This window comes from Oncorhynchus mykiss, chromosome 25, assembly GCF_057628025.1.
Source record: "Oncorhynchus mykiss isolate SJ-2025 chromosome 25, ASM5762802v1, whole genome shotgun sequence".
Taxonomy (NCBI): Eukaryota; Metazoa; Chordata; class Actinopteri; order Salmoniformes; family Salmonidae; genus Oncorhynchus; species Oncorhynchus mykiss.
Window position 1 is genome coordinate 43,888,041 of NC_143046.1, and position 26,232 is coordinate 43,914,272.

The window sequence follows — 26,232 nt, forward strand, 5'->3', positions numbered from 1 at the left end:
TAATCGCTACTCTACCTGCCACCCCAGGACAGAAGAGTTTGCTCTGCTTCATGTTTCAGGGTGTCACAGCCCTACACAATATGAGACAAAAGTAGCCAAAATATCCTTGATAATGGACAGCAGACATCCCTGTGCTATTGGAGTGCAGTACAGTGTATTGTCCAAACCCCCACCACTCTTCAACTCTTCCCTCCTGCCCACCTCTGTGTGTTTTGCATGGTGTGCGAGTAGCCCGGTGCCTGCTGGTGAACGTAGCCGCTGGGCCTCTGTACCATCTGCCTCAGAGAGTCCACCACACCCAGGTTGGCCCCCGGGTGGCTTCCCTGGAAACCCTGGTTCCCGTACGACGGAGGGACTATACCACCCACCTGGGAGGGATGCGGCTGCATCCCCATGTGGGAGCCGTACGTGGTATAGCCCTGGGAGATGTTCTGTACATGGAGAGATAAAAATCAGAATGTTAATGAAAATAATAGGACAAATATGCAGAGAGGAGAAAGAAGGAATAGAGGACACTAGTTTATGCATAGGGTCAAATTCAGTGTTGAAGGAAATAGAAGGATAAGAAAACAGGTTTTACAGGTACACCTGGAAAGAAATTACATGACATTTTGGCAAAAGTGTCTCATCTGAAAGACTTGCCTGAGTTGGCTGCACGGAGCCGTATTGTTGGTTGGGCGTCAGCTGTCGCATCTGTTGTCTAATAATACTCTGGTTCTGAAAACGGCAAGAGACAACGTTCCAACGTTCTTAAAAAGCAATGTGCTGCTTTCTACAACTGAAGTTCAACTTTTTTCTTTTTTTCTTCACGGGCGGCAGGTAGCTTAGCGGTTAAGAGTGTTGGGCTAGTAACTGAAAAGTCGCTGGTTCGAATCCCCGAGCCGGCAAGTTAATCCCCAACAACAACTTCTCTCCGGGCACCGATGAAGTGGATGTCAATTAAGGCAGCCCCCTGCACCTCTCTGATTCAGAAGGGCTGGGTTAAATGCGGAAGACACATTTGAGGTTGAACGCATTCAGTTGTGCAAATGTATCTACATGCGTACAGTGAAAGCCAGGTTCAAGATCCTATTCTATGAGCATGTTAAACACATCTAGCAAACCCCTCAACACCACACTGGGGGAGGTCCAGTCGAGAATAACCTCTGTACTCACTACTGTCCCATTCCAATGGAGTCTAGTCACTGCAAACTCACCAGTCTGACCTGCAGATGCTGGCGCAGGATCTGGCCCTGCGGTATGTTGGGCTGGGGCTTATAGCCCATAGGGTACTGCTTTTCCATGCCCATCATGCCTGGCATCACACCCGGGTAGTTGGGCCTCGTGGGCATCATCTTGCCCATCTGAGGGTTCCGGGCTGGTCGGTACGGGGTGTCCAAACCAGGGCCCCCTGAAGGGGAAAAGGATGAAAATTTAAGTCAAAATGACAAAAAGCCACCACAGCATTAATATCCGTTTCAGCTAATCAATGTCTTGAAGATTTCGGTTGATAAGCAGAATCGTGTGTTTTAGTGCTGGGCTGTAACAAAACATGGTGTCGATTGACTATGGTTGGTGATGATCAAAAGCTAAACACGCCTCACTTAAAACGGTCATGAGAGGAATACAGGTTCCAGAGTGTTTTTTCATGATATTGTGAAAACTAACTAGTAATAACTAAAACAGGGCCCATATTCATCAATATCAGAGTAGAGTGCTGGCCTAGGATCAGTAACTGTTTTCAATATGATTTAAAAGGCTAAACTCCTCATAAATCAGAACCCTGGTCTTAGACAATGATAATGTTGGCACTGACCTGGAGGTAGAGGCTGGTTCTGGGCATACATGCCCATGGCCTGCTGGCTGTAGCCTAACCTGTTGTAGGGGTGAGTTTGCTGGCCCATGAGGATCTCTGGGGGCAAACCTGTCCCATACGGCACTCCACCCTGGGTACGTGTCACAAAGTCCTGGAGAGAGAAGACAAACACCTTCTACGAGACACACTACACATATACTGTATAATGGTAATATGTGCAACAACAATATCATCCAGCTTTTGTACTTTTAGAATTAATATTATTAGACAAGACATACATTGTTGTCCTTCAAATCCCTCAAGATGACACTCATGAGTGCTCAGTGATTTCAGAGTCCTTAAATCTATGACTACTTTTACATTTCTACCCTAACTAGCCTAATCCAAAAAGACCTATCCCTAGATCTGAAGGGATTGGACAGGTATAAGCAATATGGTTGTCACTCCATCTTGCCTTCTGATAGGTTAGGTGGAATTTGCACCATATTCTTTAGACCTATCCTATTCTTTATAGTCTACACAAATGCCAAGGGTACAGGGCCTAGGGATGTTGCGGAGACCACACCGACGGTCACGAGTCATGAAGGCATTCCACATGACCGCTTAGTCACGGTAATTAGGCTTCTCCAAGCTCTGATGCTGCTGATGGTAATTAGTAGTGATAAAATAATGTATATGTGAAAGATAATGATAAAGTAATTCCACTCTGAAACCTTATAACTGCATGAAATTGATTAGAATCATAAAATTATAATCTGATGATGTGTGTAGTTTAGGTCGGAATTAGGTTAAACAATGTATAGTGGAAAAACACAGACTGTCTGAGCAAGGCGTAGCTTAGGATTTGAACTTGTGTGTGCCAAGTAAAATACCGAAGAACAATTAAAACTGTGTTTGGACCGACCTGGCTAGGCCTCTGAGACTTGGGAGAGGACAGTGAGTACTTCTCAAGGTCTCCCTAATCTCGGGGGAATGGAACTGTCGGCTAGTGATACAAAGTGGTGCGAACTGTGGAGAAGGATAACACTCACCTACTGTTTGTGTAGAAGTACAGTGGGGCAAAAAAGTATTTAGTCAGCCACCAATTGTGCAAGTTCTCCCAATTAAAAAGACAAGAGAGGCCTGTAATTTTCATCATAGGTACACTTCAACTACGAAAGACAAAATGAGAAAAAAAAATCCAGAAAATCACATTGTAGGATTTTTAATGAATTTATTTGCAAATTATGGTGGAAAATAAGTATTTAGTCAATGACAAAAGTTTATCTCAATGCTTTGTAATATACCCTTTGTCTGCAATGACAGAGGTCAAACGTTTTCTGTAAGTCTTCACAAGGTTTTCACACACTGTTGCTGGTATTTTGGCCCATTCCTCCATGCAGATCTCCTCTAGAGCAGTGATGTTTTGGGGTTGTTGCTGGGCAACACGGACTTTCAACTCCCTCCAAAGATTTTCTATGGGGTTTAGATCTGGAGACTGGCTAGGCCACTCCAGGACCTTGAAATGCTTCTTCCGAAGCCACTCCTTCGTTGCCTGGGCGGTGTGTTTGGGATCATTGTCATGCTGAAAGACCCAGCCACGTTTCATCTTCAATGCCCTTGCTGATGGAAGGAGGTTTTCACTCAAAATCTCACGATACATGGCCCCATTCATTATTACCTTTACACAGCCCCAAAGCATGATGTTTCCACCCCCATGCTTCACAGTAGGTATGGTGTTCTTTGGATGCAACTCATCATTCTTTGTCCTCCAAACACGACAAGTTGAGTTTTTACCAAAAAGTTATATTTTGGTTTCATCTGACCATATGACACACATTATCCCAATCTTCTTCTGGATCATCCAAATGCTCTCTAGCAAACTTCAGACGGGCCTGGACATGTACTGGCTTAAACAGGGGGACACGTCTGGCACTGCAGGATTTGAGTCCCTGGCGGCGTAGTGTGTTACTGATGGTAGGCTTTGTTACTTTGGTCCCAGCTCTCTGCAGGTCATTCACTAGGTCCCCCCGTGCGGTTCTGGGATTTTTGCTCACCGTTCTTGTGATCATTTTGACCCCACGGGGTGAGATCTTGCGTGGAGCCCCAGATCGAGGCAGATTCAGTCTTCCCAGCCTGGTGCAGGTCTACAATTGTGTTTCTGGTGTCCTTTGACAGCTCTTTGGTCTTGGCCATAGTGGAGTTTGGAGTGTTTTAGGTTGTGGACATGTGTCTTTTATACTGATAAGTTCAAACAGGTGCCATTAATACAGGTAACGAGTGGAGGACAGAGGAGCCTCTTAAAGAAGAAGTTACAGGTCTGTGAGAGCCAGAAATCTTGCTTGTTTGTAGGTGACCAAATACTTATTTTCCACCATAATTTGCAAATAAATTCATTAAAAATCCTACAATGTGATTTTCTGGATTTTTTTTTTCTCATTTTGTCTGTCATAGTTGAAGTGTACCTATGATGAAAATTACAGGCCTCTCTCGTCTTTTTAATTGGGAGAACTTGCACAATTGGTGGCTGACTAAATACTTTTTTGCCCCACTATGTGCGCAGCTATAAAATTGATGTTTTTGTATTCTTGACTTTAGAACATTCTCTGAAAACTGAGTCTTTGACAAATTATTATTAAACCCGTGGTCTTACAGATCCCGGGGATTGGTCAGAGCTATTGATTGTCAGTTGTTATCATTGGGATTGAAAATTCTCGTGACAAGTAGCCTACCAAATTTGCTAACTGCCTGGTACTCCGCACTCTATTTTACCTCTAATCCCTCTTAACATCAACGCAAATGTCATCGAAAATCGAATCAAACACTTCACGAGAGCCCATGAGCTCATGTTGCGCAACATTTCAATAGGCTATGTAATTGCTAGTGAAAACAGAGTGATGGCCTCTATTAATTGGAGGATCCCATTAGCTTTCTTGGCCTACTATCATTATTTTTCAACTTTTCTAATACTAAGCATATTGCTTATCTTTACCACAGGAGTATAGCCTACCTGGCTGGCATGAAAATGAACCACGGGAAAAGCGTCCTCTATTCTCTATTTAAGTGCATACAGTACCAGTCAAAAGATTAGGTGTATCCAATCATTCAAGGGTTTTCTTTATTTTTTTACTATTTTATAAATTGTAAAATAATGGTGAAGACATCACAACTATGAAAAAATATAAGGAATCATATAGTCACCAAAAAAGTGTTAAATCAAAATATATTTTATATTTGAGATTCTTTAAAGTAGCCACACTTTGCCTTGATGACAGCTTTGCACACTCTTGGCATTATCTCAACTAGCTTCATGAGGTAACCTGGAGTACCTGGAATGCATTTCAATTAACAGGTGTGCCTTGTGAAAAGTTAATTTGTGGAATTTCTTTCCTTACTGCGTTTGAGCCAATCAGTTGTGTTGTGACAAGGTAGGGGTTGTAAACAGAAGATGGCTCTATTTTGTAAAATAACAAGTCCATATTATGGAAAAAACAGCTCAAATAAGCAAAGAGAAATGACAGTTCATCATTACTTTCAGACACGAAGGTCAGACAATACAGAACATTTCAAGAACTTTCAAAGTTTCTTCAAGTGCAGTCGCAAAAACCATCAAGCACTATGATGAAACTGGCTCTCATGAGGACCACCACAGGATAGGAAAACCCAGAGTTACCTCTGCTGCAATCTGTCATTTGGTCTGATGAGATTTTTGGTTCCAACCGCCATCTCTATGTGAGACGCAAAGTAGGTGAATGGATGATCTCCGCATGTGTGGATCCCACCGTGAATCATACAGAAGCTTCTGGCGCCGACAGAGATGGCCGCCTCGCTTCGCGTTCCTAGGAAACTATGCAGTTTTTTGTTTTTTTACGTGTTATTTCTTACATTGGTACCCCAGGCCATCTTAGGTTTCATTACATACAGTCGAGAAGAACTACTGAACATACGAGCAGCATCAACTCACCATCAGTACGACCAAGAATATGACTTTCGCGAAGGGGATCCTGTGTTCTGCCTTTCACCCAGGACAACGGAATGGATCCCAGCCTGCGACCCAAAACAAAGACGTCGTAAAAGAGGGAAACGAAGCGGTCTTCTGGTCAGACTCCAGAGACGGGCACATCGTGCACCACTCCCTAGCATTCTTCTCGCCAATGTCCAGTCTCTTGACAACAAGGTTGATGAAATCCGAGCAAGGGTAGCATTCCAGAGGGACATCAGAGACTGTAACGTTCTTTGCTTCACGGAAACATGGCTCACTGGAGAGACGCTATCGGAGTCGGTGCAGCCAACTGGTTTCTCCACGCATCGCGCAGACAGAAACAAACATCTTTCTGGTAAGAAGAGGGGAGGGGGTGTATGCTTCATGGTTAACGTGACGTGGTGTGATCATAACAACAACAACTTCTACTCAAGTCCTCCTGTTCACCTGATTTAGAATTCCTCACAATCAAATGTCGACCGCATTATCTACCAAGGGAATTCTCTTCGATTATAATCACAGCCGTATATATTCCCCCCCAAGCAGACACATCGATGGCTCTGAACTAACTTTATTTGACTCTTTGCAAACTGGGATCCATTTATCCGGAGGCTGCATTCATTGTAGCTGGGGATTTTAACAAGGCTAATCTGAAAACAAGACTCCCTAAATTTTATCAGCATATCGATTGCGCAACCAGGGCTGGAAAAACCTTGGATCACTGCTATTCTAACTTCCGCGACGCATATAAGGCCCTACCCCGCCCTCTTTTCGGAAAAGCTGACCACGACTCCCTTTTGTTGATCCCTGCCTACAGACAGAAACTAAAACAAGAAGCTCCCGCGCTGAGGTCTGTTCAACGCTGGTCCGACCAATCTGATTCCACACTCCAAGACTGCTTCCATCACGTGGACTGGGATATGTTTCGTATTGCGTCAGACAACAACATTGACGAATACGCTGATTCGGTGAGCGAGTTCATTAGAACGTGCGTTGAAGATGTTGTTCCCATAGCAACGACTAAAACATTCCCAAACCAGAAACCGTGGATTGATGGCAGCATTCGCGTGAAACTGAAAGCCCGAACCACTGCTTTTAATCAGGGCAAGGTGACCGGAAACATGACCGAATACAAACAGTGTAACTATTCCCTCCGCAAGGCAATCAAACAAGCTAAGCGTCAGTATAGAGACAAAGTAGAATCTCATTTCAACGGCTCAGACACAAGAGGTATGTGGCAGGGTCTACAGTCAATCACGGATTACAAAAAGAAAACCAGCCCAGTCACGGACCAGGCAGACTAAATAACTTTTTTGCCCGCTTTGAGGACAATACAGTGCCACTGACACGGCCCGCAACTAAAACATGCGGACTCTCCTTCACTGCAGCCGACGTGAGGAAAACATTTAAACGTGTCAACCCTCGCAAGGCTGCAGGCCCAGACGGCATCCCCAGCCGCGCCCTCAGAGCATGCGCAGACCAGCTGGCTGGTGTGTTTACGGACATATTCAATCAATCCCTATCCCAGTCTGTTGTTCCCACATACTTCAAGAGGGCCACCATTGTTCCTGTTCCCAAGAAAGCTAAGGTAACTGAGCTAAACGACTACCGCCCCGTAGCACTCACTTCCGTCATCATGAAGTGCTTTGAGAGACTAGTCAAGGACCATATCACCTCCACCCTACCTGACACCCTAGACCCACTCCAATTTGCTTACTGCCCAAATAGGTCCACAGACGATGCAATCTCAACCACACTGCACACTGCCCTAACCCATCTGGACAGGAGGAATACCTATGTGAGAATGCTGTTCATCGACTACAGCTCGGCATTTAACACCATTAGTGCCATCCAAGCTCGTTATCAAGCTCGAGACCCTGGGTCTCGACCCCGCCCTGTGCAACTCGGTACTGGACTTCCTGACGGGCCGCCCCCAGGTGGTGAGGGTAGGCAACAACATTTCCACCCCGCTGATCCTCAACACTAGGGCCCCACAAGGGTGCGTTCTGAGCCCTCTCCTGTACTCCCTGTTCACCCACGACTGCGTGGCCACGCACGCCTCCAACTCAATCATCAAGTTTGCGGACGACACAACAGTGGTAGGCTTGATTACCAACAACAACGAGACGGCCTACAGGGAGGAGGTGAGGGCCCTCGGAGTGTGGTGTCAGGAAAATAACCTCACATTCAACGTCAACAAAACTAAGGAGATGATTGTGGACTTCAGGAAACAGCAGAGGGAACACCCCCCTATCCACATCGATGGAACAGTAGTGGAGAGGGTAGTAAGTTAAGTTCCTCGGCGTACACATCACAGACAAACTGAATTGGTCCACCCACACAGACAGCATCGTGAAGAAGGCGCAGCAGCGCCTCATCAACCTCAGGAGGCTGAAGAAATTTGGCTTGTCACCAAAAGCACTCACAAACTTCTACAGATGCACAATCGAGAGCATCCTGTCGGGCTGTATCACCGCCTGGTACGGCAACTGCTCCGCCCACAACCGTAAGGCTCTCCAGAGGGTAGTGAGGTCTGCACAACGCATCACCGGGGGCAAACTACCTGCCCTCCAGGACACCTACACCACCCGATGTCACAGGAAGGCCATAAAGATCATCAAGGACAACAACCACCCGAGCCACTGCCTGTTCACCCCGCTATCATCCAGAAGGCGAGGTCAGTACAGGTGCATCAAAGCTGGGACCGAGAGACTGAAAAACAGCTTCTATCTCAAGGCCATCAGACTGTTAAACAGCCACCACTAACATTGAGTGGCTGCTGCCAACACACTGACTCAACTCCAGCCACTTTAATAATGGGAATTGATGGGTAATGATGTAAAATATATCACTAGCCACTTTAAACAATGCTACCTAATATAATGTTTACATACCCTACATTATTCATCTCATATGTATATACTGTACTCTATATCATCTACTGCATCTTTATGCAATACATGTATCACTAGCCACTTTAACTATGCCACTTTGTTTACATACTAATCTCATATGTATATACTGCACTCAATACCATCTACTGTATCTTGCCTAAGCCGCTCTGTACCATCACATCACTAATTCATATATCTTTATGTACATATTCTTTATCCCCTTACACTTGTGTCTATAAGGTAGTAGTTTTGGAATTGTTAGCTAGATTATTTGTTGGTTATTACTGCATTGTCGGAACTAGAAGCACAAGCATTTCGCTACACTCGCATTAACATCCGCTAACCATGTGTATGTGACAAATAAAATTTGATTTGATGGTGCTTTGCTGGTGACACTGATTTATTTAGAATTCAAGGCACACTTAACCAGCATCGCTACCACAGCATTACGCACCGATACACCATCCCATCTGGTTTGCGCTTAGTGGGACGATCATTTGTTTTTCAACAGGACAATGACTCAACACACCTCCAGGCTGTGTAAGGGCTATTTGACCAAGAAGGAGAATGAAGGTGTGCCGGATCAGATGACCTGGCCTCCACAATCACCCGACCTTAACCCAATTGAGATGGTTTGGAATGAGTTGGACCGCAGAGTGAACGAAAAGCAGCGAACAAGTGCTCAGCATGTGGGAACTCCAACAGCGTTGGAAAGCATTCCAGGTGAAGCTGATTGATAGAATGCCAAGAGTGTGCAAAACTGTCATCAAGGCAAAGGGTGGCTACCTTGAAGAATCTAAAATATATGTTGATTTGTTTAACATTTTTTTGGTTACTACATGATTCAATATATTTTATTTCATAGTTTTGATGTATTCACTATTATTCTACAATGTAGAAAATAGTCCAAATAAAGAACAACCCTTGAATGAGTACTGTAGATTATGTATTTTCCCCCTGCCCCTGTTTAAAGACAGGTGCATGATAATGGTCCCTTCTACAGTGGTTCCTCCTTTAAAAGTTGTGCGCTTATGCCGTGGGACTTTGAGGTACCCAGCGCCACGGCTTCATCACTCCGGTGGCAGGGGAGCGTTCGGGCCCCAAGGTTATTATATGACCAATCATATCGAGTGGTTCCAATGACGAATTTGACGTTATGCCACACATCGCCGGTGACTTTCTTCAGGAAAAAATGTCTGACAAAAACATTATGTAAGTAATTATAACTTCATAACGAGTCGAAAAAAAATTACAATCGAGAGGAATATGTTAGTTAATGTAGAGAAACGATTGTGAATATTTTTTCATCATAAAGTTAATTTACAAAAATTGCTATTTAGCAAGTTTTTTTCAGTCATATCCAATACCAGGTGTATCAAACCCCATTCTTTGAATGATGCCGTGTCTGCATGTATGTATTACAATTATACACTTAGTGTTTACCACTCCTGCTCCTGGGATATCAAAGATTACACCTTGTAACATGATTTTAATTATTTTACCTTTATTTAACTAAGCAATAGACTAGAAACATGATTTTATTTATTTTATTTTACCTTTATTTAACTATTTAACTAGGCAAGTCAGTTAAGAACAAATTCTTATTTTCAATGACGGCCTAGGAACAGTGGGTCAACTGCCTGTTCAGGGGCAGAACGACAGATTGTCAGCTCGGGGACATGAACTTGGTTACTAGTCCAACGCTCTAACCACTAGGCTACCCTGCCGCCCCATTTAAGTAAAAGGCTGATTTGTAATTAATATATACAGAAAAAAACAGTACAATACACTTCCTATGCATATCTAACTCCCATTATCTTCATTAATCTGAGGAGGTTCTCCCAGCCATGCGGACGATTGAAAACAGGGCAGCAAAGTTTATTTGTCACCAGAGTGGTTTAGAGCATTTTCCTATTTGCATGTGAATAACCAGACCTTCATACAAACTTGCTATGCTGAATTCTTGACGCACAACCGAAGGTGCTGCCATATCCTGCCAGCACACCCACAAGCAAACCACTCAGGCGGAGAATGACGTGTGGAAGAATGCGAGGAACGACATGGGAGTAACAATCCGGGCTATTTGCACTGAGACCGGCGTAATAATGTAATGAAACAAGCAGGGAGCAGGTTTCATACCCTCAACATTCTAGCCCGAAGTCCAGCACGCTATCGACTGTGCCCAAATGTATTAATTGGGGTTGGGGCCGATTGTGGCAAAAAAACACTATCAATTGGAACCTTTAACAAGTGGAAAAGGGGGAAAAGTATTAGTTTTTCACAAGGGTAGCAGGATATGAATTCTGCTAATAACATTTCTAGGATGAGCTATTAGCTGAACAATAGACTATTCAACCTTTACTAAAGAATTGTCTAATAGCCAGTGAAACCCCCTCCAACTTGCAACTAATCATTTGTGTCAACCTTTCCACATCAAATGAGTATACACTGCTCAAAAAAATAAAGGGAACACTTAAACAACACAATGTAACTCCAAGTCAATCACACTTCTGTGATATCAAACTGTCCACTTAGGAAGCAACACTGATTGACAATAAATTTCACATGCTTTTGTGCAAATAGAATAGACAACAGGTGGAAATTATAGGCAATTAACAAGACATAAAAGAGTGGTTCTGCAGGTGGTGACCACAGACCACTTCTCAGTTCCTATGCTTCCTGGCTGATATTTTGGTCACTTTTGAATGCTGACGGTGCTTTCACTCTAGTGGTAGCATGAGATGGAGTCTACAACCCACACAAGTGGCTCAGGTAGTGCAGCTCATCCAGGATGGCACATCAATGCGAGCTGTGGCAAGAAGGTTTGCTGTGTCTGTCAGGGTAGTGCCCAGAGAATGGAGGCGCTACCAGGAGACAGGCCAGTACATCAGGAGACGTGGAGGAGGCCGTAGGAGGGCAACAACCAAGCAGCAGGACCGCTACCTCCGCCTTTTTGCAAGGAGGAGCAGGAGGAGCACTGCCAGAGCCCTGCAAAATGACCTCCAGCAGGCCACAAATGTGCATGTGTCTGCTCAAACGGTCAGAAACAGACTCCATGAGGGTGGTATGAAGGCCCGATGTCCACAGTTGGGGGTTGTGCTTACAGCCCAACACTGTGCAGGACGTTTGGCATTTGCCAGAGAACACCAAGATTGGCAAATTCGCCACTGGCGCCCTGTGCTCTTCACAGATGAAAGCAGGTTCACACTGAGCACATGTGAGAGACGTGACAGTTTGGAGACGCCGTGGAGAACGTTCTGCTGCCTGCAACATCCTCCAGCATGACTGGTTTGGCGGTGGGTCAGTCATGGTGTGGGGTGGCATTTCTTTGGGGTGCCGCACAGCCCTCCATGTGTTCGCCAGAGGTAGCCTGACTGCTATTAGGTACCGAGATGAGATCCTCAGACCCCTTGTGAGACCATATGCTGGTGCAGTTGGTCCTGGGTTCCTCCTAATGCAAGACAATGCTAGACCTCATGTGGCTGGAGTGTGTCAGCAGTTCTTGCAAGAGGAAGGCATTGATGCTATGGACTGGCCCGCCCGTTCCCCAGACCTGAATCCAATTGAGCACATCTGTGACATCATAACTCGCTCCATCCACCAACGTTGTGGCCACGTTGCACCACAGACTGTCCAGGAGTTGGCAGATGCTTTAGTCCAGGTCTGGGAGGAGATCCCTCAGGAGACCATCCGCTACCTCATCAGGAGCATGCCCAGGCGTTGTAGGGAGGTCATACAGGCACGTGGAGGCCACACACACTACTGAGCCTCATTTTGACTTATTTTAAGGACATTACATCAAAGTTGGATCAGCCTGTAGTGTGGTTTTCCTCTTTAATTTTGAGTGTGACTCCAAATCCAGACCTCCCTGGGTTGATAAATTTGATTTCTATTGATAATTTTTGTGTGATTTTGTTGTCAGCACATTCAACTATGTAAAGAAAAAAGTATTTAATAAGAATATTTCATTCATTCAGATCTAGGATGTGTTATTTTAGTGTTCCCTTTATTTTTTTGAGCAGTGTACACACACACACACACACACACACACACACACACACAGAGAGAGTTGAAGTTGGACGTTTACATACACTTAGGTTGGAGTCATTAAAACTCGTTTTACAACTACTCCACAAATGTCTTGTTAACAAACTCTAGTTTTGACAAGTCGGTAAGGACATCTTCTTTGTGCATGACACAAGTCATTTTTCCAACAATTGTTTACAGACAGATTATTTCACTTATAATTCACTGTATCACAATTCCAGTGGGTCAGAAGTTTACATACATTAAATTGATTGTGCCTTTAAACAGCCTGGAAAATTCCAGAAAATTATATCATGGCTTTAGAAGTTCCTGTTTCTGAAGTTTCTAATTTACATAATTTGAGTCAATTGGAGGTGTACCTGTGGATGTATTTCAACGCCGACCTTCAAACTCAGTGCCTCTTTGCTTGACATCATGGGAAAATCAAAAGAAATCAGCAAAGACCTCAGAAAAAGTCTGGTTCATCTGTACAAACAATAGTACGCAAGTATAAACACCATGGGACCACGCAGCCGTCGTACCGCTCAGGAAGGAGACGCGTTCTGTCTCCTAGAGATGAAAGTACTTTGGTGCGAAAGAGGAAATCAATCCCAGAACAGCAGATGCTGGAGGAAACAGGTACAAAAGTATCTATATCCACAGTAAAACAAGTCCTATATCGATATAACCTGAAAGGCCGCTCAGCAAGGAAGAAGCCACTGCTCCAAAACCGCCATAAAAAAGCCAGACTACGGTTTGCAACTGTACATATAACAAAGATCATACTTTTTGGAGAAATGTCCTCTGGTCTGATGAAACAAAAATAGAACTGTTTGGCCATTATGTTTGGAGGAAAAAGAGGGAGGCCTGCAAGCTGAAGAACACCATCCCAACCGTGAAGCACGGGGGTGGCAGTATCATGTTGTGGGGTTGCTTTGCTGCAGGAGGGACTGGTCCACTTCACAAAATAGATGGCTTCATGAGGCAGGAAAATTATGTGGATATATTGAAGCAACATCAGTCAGGAAGTTAAAGATTGGTCGGAAATGGGTCTTCCAAATGGACAATGACCCCAAACATACTTCCAAAGTTGTGGCAAAATGGCTTAAGGACAACAATGTCTAGGTATTGGAGTGGCCATCACAAAGCCCTGACCTCAATCTTATAGAAAATTTGTGGGCAGAACTGAAAAAGCATGTGCAAGAAGGCCTACAAACCTGACTCAGTTACACCAGCTCTGTCAGGAGGAATTGGCCAAAATTCACCCAACTTATTGTGGGAAGCTTGTGGAAGGCTACCCGAAACATTAGACCAAAGTTAAACAATTTAAAGGCAATGCTACCAAATACTAATTGAGTGTATGTAAACTTCTGACCCACTGGGAATGTGATGAAAGAAATAAAAGCTGAAATAAATCACTCTACTATTATTCTGACATTTCACATTCTTAAAATAAAGTGTGATCCTAATTGACCTAGGACAGGGCATTTTTACTAGGATTAAATGACAGGAACTGTGAAAAACTGAGTTTAAATGTATTTGGCTGATTGCAAATAAGATTTTTTTTCTCACCTGACTTGCCTAGTTATATAAAGGTTCAATTTAAAAACAACTGGCGGCAACCTCAGCACTATCGATAGGAGGTGAACAGTGGCTGGTGCTAAAAATATAGCTAACTTGTTATGCAAGTGTTGCACACCAACAGATAGAGAAACAAGCCGAGCAATTCATTTCAACAATCTTCATTTTAATTTGACTTTACAAACAACAAGGCTTAATTGCAGTCTATTTCTTCAGAGCCTAAACCTATATAAAATAACTTAACTGGCTGTGGTAGACTGAGGCTTAACAGCCTAACAGAAGTAGTCTGCACGTTCGAACTAAATCAATGTAACTAATATTGAAAAGCGCACATTTGTAAATCCCAAACTCTAAAAGTAATTGGAAAGGTAGATACAAATTATTTGTGAGATTGTGGTTACAATAAAGAATGTAAACAATATGCTCTGTTTTATTTACAGTAGTGATGGACAATTTGGAGGCAATTTGAAAACAGGTTTTTGAACACTTTTTCACAAGTGCACTGTAGTACTGCAGCAGGTGCAGCCCATCATGCAAATGTTTCCTATTAGCAGGACAATAGACATTTTATAGTCCGGCTACTGTTGTGAAAATCCGTCAACTTGCAATGTATTCGATGCTTAAGCACTCCAAAGTGTTACACTTCTAACAAAAAACAGCAGTAGAGTATTTCTTCAACATGCTTTCGTTAATAAAACAATGAGAAAAAAGACACTTAAAATGCCAATTTTAATTTAAACTACATTTTAGTCACAGTTCCACCAAGCTCCACGACCACAGGTCGTGGAGATGATGCTGAGATGCTGAGATGATCAATGTTTTATTTTACCGTCATTTAACTAGGCAAGTCAGTTAAGAACACATTTTTATTTTCAATGACGGCCTAGGAACAGTGGGTTAACTGCCTTGTTCAGGGGCAGAACGACAGATTTGTAAATTGCCAGCTCGGGGATTCGATCTTGCAACCTTTTGGTTACTAGTCCAACGCTCTAACCACTAGGCTACACTGCCGCCCCATGGTCTGCTAACTGCTAGGTTGCCTGCCCCGGTCTGCTAACTGCAAGCTTGCCTGACCCGGTCTGCTAACTGCTAGCTTGCCTGACCCGGTCTGCTAATTGCTAGCTTGCCTGCACCGGTCTGCTAACTGCTAGCTTGCCTGCCCCGGTCTTCTAACTGCTAGCTTGTGTCAACCTCAGGAGGCTGAAGAAATTCGGCTTGTCACCAAAAACACTCACAAACTTCTACAGATGCACAATTGAGAGCATCCTGTCGGGCTGTATCACCGCCTGGTACGGCAACTGCTCCGCCCACAACCGTAAGGCTCTCCAGAGGGTAGTGAGGTCTGCACAACGCATCACCGGGGGAAAACTACCTGCCCTCCAGGACACCTACACCACCCGATGTCACAGGAAGGCCATAAAGATCATCAAGGACAACAACCACCCGAGCCACTGCCTGTTCACCCCGCTATCATCCAGAAGGCGAGGTCAGTAAAGGTGCATCAAAGCTGGGACCGAGAGACTGAAAAACTGCTTCTATCTCAAGGCCATCAGACTGTTAAACAGCCACCACTAACATTGAGTGGCTTCTGCCAACACCCTGACTCAACTTCAGCCACTTTAATTATGGGAATTGATGGAAATTGATGTAAAATATATCCCTTGCCACTTTAAACAATGCTACTTAATATAATGTTTACATATCCTACATTATTCATTTCATATGTATATGTACAGTGCCTAGCGAAAGTATTCGGCCCCCTTGAACTTTGCGACCTTTTGCCACATTTCAGGCTTCAAACATAAAGATATAAAACTGTGTTTTTTTGTGAAGAATCAACAACAAGTGGGACACAATCATGAAGTGGAACAACATTTATTGGATATTTCAAACTTTTGTAACAAATCAAAAACTGAAAAATTGGGCGCGCAAAATTATTCAGCCCCTTTACTTTCAGTGCAGCAAACTCTCTCCAGAAGTTCAGTGAGGATCTCTGAATGATCCAATGTTGACCTAAATGACTAATGATGATAAATACAATCCACCTGTGTGTAATCAAGTCTCTGTATAAATGCACATGCACTGTGATAGTCTCAGAGGTCCGTTAAAAGCGCAGAGAGCATCATGAAGAACAAGGAACACACCAGGCAGGTCCGAGATACTGTTGTGAAGAAGTTTAAAGCCGGATTTGGATACAAAAAGATTTCCCAAGCTTTAAACATCCCAAGGAGCACTGTGCAAGCGATAATATTGAAATGGAAGGAGTATCAGACCACTGCAAATCTACCAAGACCTGGCCGTCCCTCTAAACTTTCAGCTCATACAAGGAGAAGACTGATCAGAGATGCAGCCAAGAGGCCCATGATCACTCTGGATGAACTGCAGAGATCTACAGCTGAGGTGGGAGACTCTGTCCATAGGACAACAATCAGTCGTATATTGCACAAATCTGGCCTTTATGGAAGAGTGGCAAGAAGAAAGCCATTTCTTAAAGATATCCATAAAAAGTGTTGTTTAAAGTTTGCCACAAGCCACCTGGGAGACACACCAAACATGTGGAAGAAGGTGCTCTGGTCAGATGAAACCAAAATTGAACTTTTTGGCAACAATGCAAAACGTTATGTTTGGCGTAAAAGCAACACAGCTCATCACACTGAACACACCATCCCCACTGTCAAACATGGTGGTGGCAGCATCATGGTTTGGGCCTGCTTTTCTTCAGAAGGGACAGGGAAGATGGTTAAAATTGATGGGAAGATTGATGGAGCCAAATACAGGACCATTCTGGAAGGAAACCTGATGGAGTCTGCAAAAGACCTGAGACTGGGATGGAGATTTGTCTTCCAACAAGACAATGATCCAAAACATAAAGCAAAATCTACAATGGAATGGTTCAAAAATAAACATATCCAGGTGTTAGAATGGCCAAGTCAAAGTCCAGACCTGAATCCAATCGAGAATCTGTGGAAAGAACTGAAAACTGCTGTTCACAAATGCTCTCCATCCAACCTCACTGAGCTCGAGCTGTTTTGCAAGGAGGAATGGGAAAAAATTTCAGTCTCTCGATGTGCAAAACTGATAGAGACATACCCCAATCGACTTACAGCTGTAATCGCAGCAAAAGGTGGCGCTACAAAGTATTAACTTAAGGGGGCTGAATAATTTTGCACGCCCAATTTTTCAGTTTTTGATTTGTTAAAAAAAGTTTGAAATATCCAATAAATGTCGTTCCACTTCATGATTGTGTCCCACTTGTTGTTGATTCTTCACAAAAAAATACAGTTTTATATCTTTATGTTTGAAGCCTGAAATGTGGCAAAAGGTCGCAAAGTTCAAGGGGGGCGAATACTTTCGCAAGGCACTGTATATACTGTACTCTATCATCTACTGCATCTTTATGTAATACATGTATCACTAGCCACTTTAAACTATGCCACTTTGTTTACATACCCTACATTACTCATCTCATATGTATATACTGTACTCAATACCATCTACTGCATCTTGCCTATGCCGTTCTGTACATATTCTTTATCCCTTTAAACTTGTGTGTATAAGGTAGTAGTTTTGGAATTGTTAGGTTAGATTACTCGTTGGTTATTACTGCATTGTCGGAACTAGAAGCACAAGCATTTCGCTACACTCGCATTAACATCTGCTAACCATGTGTATGTGACAAATAAATTTGATTTGATTTAACCCCGGCCTACTAACTGTTAGCAGGCCGATGCTAACAAGCTAAGTGTCTGAATTGCCGTGTCCCCAGTCAGCCCAACCACTCACTGGACCCATATGTTCACTTGGCTACACATGCCTCTCTCTAATATCAATATGTCTCGTCCATTACTGTCCTGGTTAGTGATCCCTGTCTTATTTCACTGTAGAGCCTCTAGCCCTGCACAATATGCCTTAACCAACCAAGTTGTTCCACCTCCTACATATGCGATGACATCACCTAGTTTAAACGTCTCTAGAGACTAATAATATATATAAATATATATATATATATATATATATATATACACACACACATATACATACATACATATGCATATATATACACACATATATATATACATACATACATACATACGTGGGGCAAAAAAGTATTTAGTCAGCCACCAATTGTGCAAGTTCTCCCACTTAAAAAGATGAGAGAAATGTAATTTTCATCATAGGTACACTTCAACTATGACAGACAAAATGAGAAGAAAAAAAATCGCAACAAAGCATCCTTCACTCATGCTGCCAAACATACCCTCGTAAAACTGACCATCCTACCGATGCTCGACTTCAGTGATGACATCTATAAAATAGCCTCCAACACTCTACTCAACAAACTGGATGCAGTCTATCACAGTGCCATCCGTTTTGCCACCAAAGCCCCATACACTACCCACCATTGCGACCTGTACGCTCTCGTTGGTTGGCCCTCGCTTCATACTCGTCGCCAAACCCACTGGCTACAGGTTATCTACAAGTCTCTGCTAGGTAAAGCCCCGCCTTATCTCAGCTCACTGGTCACCATAGCAGCACGCGCTCCAGCAGGTATATCTCACTGGTTACCCCCAAAGCCAATTCCTCCTTTGGTAGTCTTTCTTTCCAGTTCTCTGCTGCCAATGACTGGAACGAACTGCAAACATCTCTGAAGCTGGAAACACTTATCTCCCTCACTAGCTTTAAGCACCAGATGTCAAAGCAGCTCACAGATTACTGCACCTGTACATAGCCCATCTATAATTTGCTATATTGTATCTACCTCGCCACCATGGCCTTTTTTTGCCTTTACCTCCCTTCTCACCTCATTTGCTCACATTGCATATATACTTATTTCTCTACTGTATTATTGACTGTATGTTTTGTTTATTCCATGTGTAACTCTGTTGTTGTATGTGTCAAATTGCTATGCTTTATCTTGGCCAGGTCGCAGTTGCAAATGAGAACTTGTTCTCAACTAGCCTACCTGGTTAAATAATGGTGAAAAAAAAAAAAACATTGTTGTATCGCCAATTTCTTTTGCCAAAACATCTTGATGGCCTTGTGTTTTTGCAGAGCTTACAACTATGCCGACAACCATCTGTGGAGATCAGTGAACAAAGGGCTGGACAACGGGATCACCGAAAACGCATGGTTGCCAAGAAAGCAGTTAGTTTCGCTAGATTCTTAAAATGTGTACGGAGCGCGTGTGCACTTTTAATTCTTAATTGATCTACCGTTTCGATCATAGGCCACTCTGGGGGCTCAGGTCTGTACAATTCTGCTCATCTGATGAAGGTGCTCATGTGATTCAAACTTTGAAGACCGAGATCGAGTCATTGAAGGCAGACCATACGGGTGACAGCTGATGCATTGGTCCAGAGCCAGGCGGTATTGGCGGAGAGTCACTCCTCATTAGTGAAGAGTCAGGTGGCATTGTTGGAGAGGCACAGCAAGGGCCGCCCGGACCGTTATGCTGTTCTGCTATTCCAAGGATGTGTAACCAAAGAGAGATACCACGAGTGGGCACAGAATACAAACTGAGATGGATCCCGAGGCAAATGTGGCTTACCAGTGAATTTCCGGGTGTTCATCATTAATACTGTGTCTCAGAAGTTTCTGTCCATGACTGATGCAACCCGAAAAATAATTAAAAACATATGAGGACTTGAGGTCACCGAGAAAGTCTGGACATGACCTGCTCTCCCTTATGTAAGGAATTATTCACTTTCCCATGTTTACTACAGTATGTACTGGAGGCGATGTTTACTTGTCAGACTGCACAGTAGCCTAATGAACAAATGCAGATGGCTTATATCTTCAAAATGCTTTAAATGCTTTATCCAAATGTAAAAGGATATACTCTATGTATTTCTTCATCAAGCATCTTTATGCTTTCGTTAATAATTATAAAAAATACGCTGTAAAAATGCTTATGTTTATTTAGTTATGGATCCATAATAACTTACTATGGGAATAAATATCCCTGATTTACAGAAATATTGGAACAAAGTTGTCTAATGAAGGCAAACAATTTAGAATCCTCCAATCCTCTTATGCTGTAGCCTACTACCGACCGCCACGTTGTACAGCGGGATATTTTCCATTCCATCCTAACAGAACCATAATATTAATGAAATTAATTAAGCCACCTTTCTTGAAATCAATCCTGTATACTATGTTATTACAAAAAAGGTTTTAAATTCTCTGGTAACGCCAATATGGAAGACGATCAAATGCTTCTCAAAGCTGCCCCCTGGTGGTCAAACTAGCACTAACTTACTATAACAGAAAAAATGGCTGACAATTAAATAACGTGCCACAGAATGGTGCAGCAGCCCGCAATGTGTGTTGCAGTACGACGCAAATATGAAAGGAGGAACCACTTTAAATCAAAACACATTTAGTGCCTTCGGAAAGTATTCAGGCCCATTGACTTTCTCCACGTTTTGTTACAGCCTTATTCTAAAATGTATTACATGGATTTTCCCTCCTCAATCTACACACAATACCCTATAATGACAAAGCAAAAACAGGTATAGAAATGTTTACAAATGTATTAAATAAAAAACTAAAATATCACATTTACGTAAGTACTCAGACTCTTTACTCTGTATTTTGTTGAAACACCTTTGTCAGCAATTACAGTTATCAATTCTTCTTGGGTATGACACTACAAGCTTGGCACCCCTGAGTTTCTCCCATTCTTCTCTGCAGATCGGGTTCAAGTTCAAGCTCTGGACATTCAGTGACTTGTCCTGTAGCCACTCCTGGGTTGTCTTGGCTGTGTGCTTAGGGTCATTGTCCTGTTGGAAAGTGAACCTTGGCCAGAGTCCGAGGTCCTGAGTGCTCTCTAGAGCAGGTTTTCAAAAAGGATCTCTGTACTTTGCTCCATTCATCTTTGCCTTGATCCTAACTAGTCTCCCAGTCCCTGCCTCTGAAAAACATCCCCACAGCATGATGCTGCCACCACGGTTGACCAAATGGAGGGTGACGGGTGTCCTGATGCTTGGCATTCAGGCTAAAACGTTCATTTTGACAAACTCCAAGTGGGCTGCCTTTTACTAAGTAGTGGCTTCTGTCTGGCCACTCTACCATAAAGGCTTGATTGGTGGAGTGCTGCAGAGATGGCTTTCCTTCTGGAAGGTTCTCCCTCTCTACAGAGGAACTCTGGAGCTCTGTCAAAGTGACCATCGGTTTCTCGGTCACCACCCTGACCAATGTCCTTCTCCCCCGTTTGCTCAGTTTGGCCGGGCGGCCAGCTCTAGGAAGAGTCTTGGTGGTTTCAAACTTCTTCCATTTAAGAATGATGGAGGCCACTGTGTTCTTGGGGACCTTCAATGCTGAAGACATTTTTTGGTACCCTTCCCCAGCTTTGTGCGTCAATACACTCCTGTCTCGGAGCTCTACGGACAATTCCTTCGACCTCACTGACATGCACTGTCAATTGTGGAACTTTATATAGACAGGTGTGTGCCATTCTGAATCATGTCCAATCAATTGAGTTTCCAACAGGTGGACTCCAATCAAGTTGGAGAAATAGCTCAAGGAAGATCAATGGAAACAGGATGAACCCGAGCTCAATTTGGAGTCTCATTGCAAAGGGGCTGAATACTTATGTAAATAAGGTATTATTTATTTATTTTTTATACATTTGCAAAAATGTCTAAAAACCCATTTTTGCTTTGTCATTATTGGGTATTGTGTGTAGATTGCTGAGGAGTTTTACTTATTTAATCCATTTTAGAATAAGGCTGCAATGTAACAAAATGTGGAAAAAGGGGTCTGAATACTTTCCCGAAGACAATATTGTCTTGTACTAAACAATATACAGTAAGTCAAGAAGTCTGATGGGTGACAATATCAGCCTTGCAAATTATATATTATCACTTGTGAAGGATGCACAGGGTAAGAATCATAGTCGCACACATCATGTAGCCAAGCCCATAGGCCTATATGTTTTGATAAGGTTTGTATCAAAACTAAAGTGGCCAAATAACTTCATAAAATTAAGCACATTAATCCACTTTACAAGGAGTGTAGAGCCAAACTGGCATACAAAAGCAGCTCCTAAGTTAATTTTATCTTCCCGAATTTTGACCATAAAAAATGCGCCTTTATAATAAAATCATTACAAGATAATCACATTTGCGGTCACTTTTGATAATGATGCTTTCCCGTTAAAGGGGCGGCAGGTAGCCTAGTGGTTAGAGAGCTGGTCCAGTAACCGAAAGGTTGCTGAATCGAATCCCCGACCTGACAAGGTAAAAATGTAATTCTGCCCCTGAACAAGGCAGTTAACCCACTGTTCTTAGGCCATCATTGTAAATAAGAATTTGTTCTTAGAACTGATTTGCCTAGTTAAATAAAGGTGAAATAAAATTAAATAAATAAAGGAACATTCGTGCTTATATCCTACTAGCGTGTGCACATTGCAGCACTTACACTAGGCTTTTGCTGTTTGTTAGGCCTACTAAATGTGGACAGTTCTTCCAATATCTTCAATATGCACCATGGAATTGGATAAGAACGCGCACAGTTGCATCCCTGATGTGTCTGTCTTCTCTTGTAGCCTGTGAGAAAGATCCAATCAAGTGATGGAGAGCCAAGTGAGTGAGAGGTGCTTTGGAGCAAGCAGCACTCAGGGAGAAGGGCACAACGCAGCACTCCGGCAAGAAAAGGAATGGATTTTTTTAGGGTGCATTACTGCCACACACAGGGGATGTCACCGTGAAATTCTAGGCATTATCAAGTGCTTGTCAAATTGTGAATGAGATACTGATGAAGTGTACAGGCTGAGCAAAAAACAAAGCAGAGTTCATGCCTTTCAAGCAACTTTTTTCAAATCATCATTGGATTCGCATCACACAGCATTACAATGTATTAAAAATCTAAACATATAGCCCAACGTTTGTAGAATAACTAAAGTTACATTAATAACTCTAAATTAAGAATTTCTTTGTTTAACCGCTCAACACAGAATAGCAGCATGTGCGTACTCAAATTGTTTGGACAAAATATCCTTTCTATTTTATTCAGCTTTTTGTTCAATTGTATTTTTCATACTGTAAAATAATAGAAAATAATGCCACAGAATTCTAAGCAAATCTTGCCTGCTAAATTAACTTGTGTAGCCCACAGTCATTTGGCATAGCCAGATCAGGACCTAACATAAGGACAACTCAAGAGTATGCTATTCTGTTCTTCTGAAATAGAGTACATTTTCTTCAAATCATGCTTCTTTAGATCCGTCTAAAATATTATATAGATTTATTAAACTTTTTAAATACGAAGATGTTCCAAAGGTCTGCATCAGTGTGGAAGCTAGGAGATGCTAAATGTGTTTGTTAATTAATGGTCAATTACTGTGAGACAGACAGTTATTTGCTTCACAATCACCCGCTGTGGAAATTTCATGACCGCCACAGCCCTAACAGGGCCTAGCTAGTAGTTGTTCCTGGACAAGACCTGTCGCAGTGTCCTCCCTCACCTCAGTTTTGCTGGACAGGACCTGTCCCAGTGTCTCCCCCTCACCTCAGTTTTGCTGGTGGATGGTGTCTTCTTCTTCTTGGGCTTCTTCTTGGTCACGTCGGACGACAACACAGGGACGCTCTTCTCCGGCTTCAATGCCTCCACCATCTTCTTCTCGAGCTCCTGGGGCACGGGTGTGGGCGGCTCCTCCTCCTCAGGTGGCAGGGGGAGGGGTTCCAGGTAGTAGCTGCGCGGCTTGGGCTTCAGGTGGGTGTGGTAGAGGAGGAAGCGCTGCTGCTCCTCGAACTTGGTCACCTTACGGTCCACGCGCACCGTCCCGAACCAGCCCCAAGAGAGAGGGGCAGAGTGCTTGAGGCCCTCGAACACGTCCCACGGCGAGATCTTCTGCTTGTTGGACACTTGGAGGCCCTGATGGAAAAGGAGAGGTGATTTTTAAATTGACATAGATCAATTATTGGAGACTGGTGTTGCACCAAATTCATCCCGAAAATTAAGATGTCTAAATGCATAAGTATTTTGTAGAGCTGAGTTCAAATACTATTTGTTTTCTCTAATAAACGTTGAGCATTTGAAGGAGCCTGGAGTACCATATGGGCGTGGTTTACAGATTTGGGACAATTCCATTGGTTCCATTTCGCCAGGCAAGCGCAATCAAGTATAATAAAACACAGTATTTGAACACAGGTCTGCTATTTAGGGAAGACATTCCTAGTGAACAGCTGAAAGACACGTTTATGAAGAACCATGTGGGCTAAAAATATTAAATATCTTAATGACAGAGAAACAGTAATACCTTCAACAACTGAGTTGGCAATGTCTTCCAAGGGTAAAAGCTCATAGTACTCACCTCCTTCTCAAAGCCGGCAATCTTGTTGCCCTTGGTGTCGATGAGCGAGCCCTGAGGTTCACACGTGATGACATCACGAGTCTGCTTGGGCAGAGGGAGCAGCTGCCGCACCTTCTCCAGACTCTCTGACTGCCGGTCACCCAGCTCTTTCTGATAATACACACCACAACAGTAGAGTTACGAGCCAAACACCTTGAAATAAAGATACAAATAGTATTGAATTGAGAAGCTTCCTTGTGTCTGTTTGATAGTTGCTCGACTGAATTCTAGGTGAATTCCCTCTTGTGGTGAACACCGAGCATAACACCTTTCCAGACATAAATTGTTATATATTCCACATATAAACAGAGAGTACAAAACATTAAGAACACCTTCCTAATATTGAGTTGAACCCCCTTTTGCCCTCAGAACAGCCTCAATTCTTCGGGGCTTGGACTCCACAAGGCGTCGAAAGCCCATGTTGACTCCAATGCTTTCCACAGTTGTGTCAAGTTGGCTGGATGTGCTTTGGGTGGTGGACCATTCTGATACAGAATGTTGAGCGTGAAAAACCCAGCAACTCTGCAGTTTTTGACACACAGTGCACCTGGCACCTATTACCATACCCTGTTCAAAGCCACTTAAATATTTTGTCCTGTCCATTCTAGAGGTCGACCAATTAATCTGAATGGCCAATTAATTACGGCCGATTTCAAGTTTTCATAACAATCGGAAATCGGTATTTTTGGCTGCTTTTTTTTTTACACCTTTATTTCACTAAGCAAGTCAGTTAGGAACACATTCTTATTTTCAATGACGGCCTAGGTACAGTGGGTTAACTGCCTTGTTCAGGGGCAGAACGACAGATTTTTACCTTGTCAGCTCGCGGATACAAATCTTGCAACCTTACAGTTAACTAGTCCAACGCTCTAACCACCTGCCTCACGAGGAGCCTGCCTGTTACGTGAATGCAGTAAGAAGCCAAGGTAAGTTGCTAGCTAGCATTAAACTTATCTTATAAAAAACAATCAATCATAAATCACTAGTTAACTACACATGGTTGATGATATTACTAGTCTATCTAGCATGTCCTGCGTTGCATATAATCGATGCGGAGCGCATTCGCGAAAAAGGACTGTCGTTGCTCCAACGTGTACCTAACCATAAACATCAATGCCTTTCTTAAAATCAATACACAGAAGTATATATTCTTAAACCTGCATATTTAGCTAAAAGAAATCCAGGTTAGCACGCAATATTAACCAGGTGAAATTGTGTCACTTCTCTTGCATTCATTGCACGCAGAGTCAGGGTATATGCAACAGTTTGGGCCGCCTGGCTCGTTGCGAACTAATTTGCCAGAATTGTACGTAATTATGACACAACATTGAAGGTTGTGCAATGTAACAGGAATATTTAGACTTAGGGATGCCAACCGTTAGATAAAATACAGAACGGTTCCGTATTTCAATGAAAGAAAAAACGTTTTTTCGAGATGATAGTTTCCGGATTCGACCATATTAATGACCTAAGGCTCGTATTTCTGTGTGTTATTATGTTATAATTAAGTTATGATTTGATAGAGCAGTCTGACTGAGTGATGGTAGGCACCAGCAGGCTTGTAAGCATTCATTCAAACAGCACTTTCGTGCGTTTTGCCAGCAGCTCTTCTCTGTGCTTC

At 43.0% G+C, this 26,232-nt stretch overlaps 1 protein-coding gene across 5 annotated transcripts in view; it reads right to left on the minus strand.

Moving 5' to 3' along the window:
• The window catches only part of LOC110505195 (mediator of RNA polymerase II transcription subunit 12), a 100,446-nt gene that overhangs the window by 5,148 nt on the left and 69,066 nt on the right, over positions 1–26,232 (minus strand). For 2 of the 5 annotated variants that reach the window (XM_021584245.3, XM_090219973.1), the window contains 6 exons: positions 24,573–24,722; positions 23,768–24,133; positions 1,796–1,946; positions 1,197–1,390; positions 643–717; positions 202–431 (listed from right to left, as the gene is read on the minus strand). In XM_021584245.3, the coding sequence (XP_021439920.1) occupies positions 202–431; positions 643–717; positions 1,197–1,390; positions 1,796–1,946; positions 23,768–24,133; positions 24,573–24,722 (1,166 nt within the window). Of the gene's footprint in view, positions 1–201; positions 432–642; positions 718–1,196; positions 1,391–1,795; positions 1,947–23,723; positions 24,134–24,572; positions 24,723–26,232 lie in introns of all 5 variants that reach the window. The other 3 variants (XM_021584246.3, XM_090219974.1, XR_016491732.1) reach the window with 2 other exon arrangements.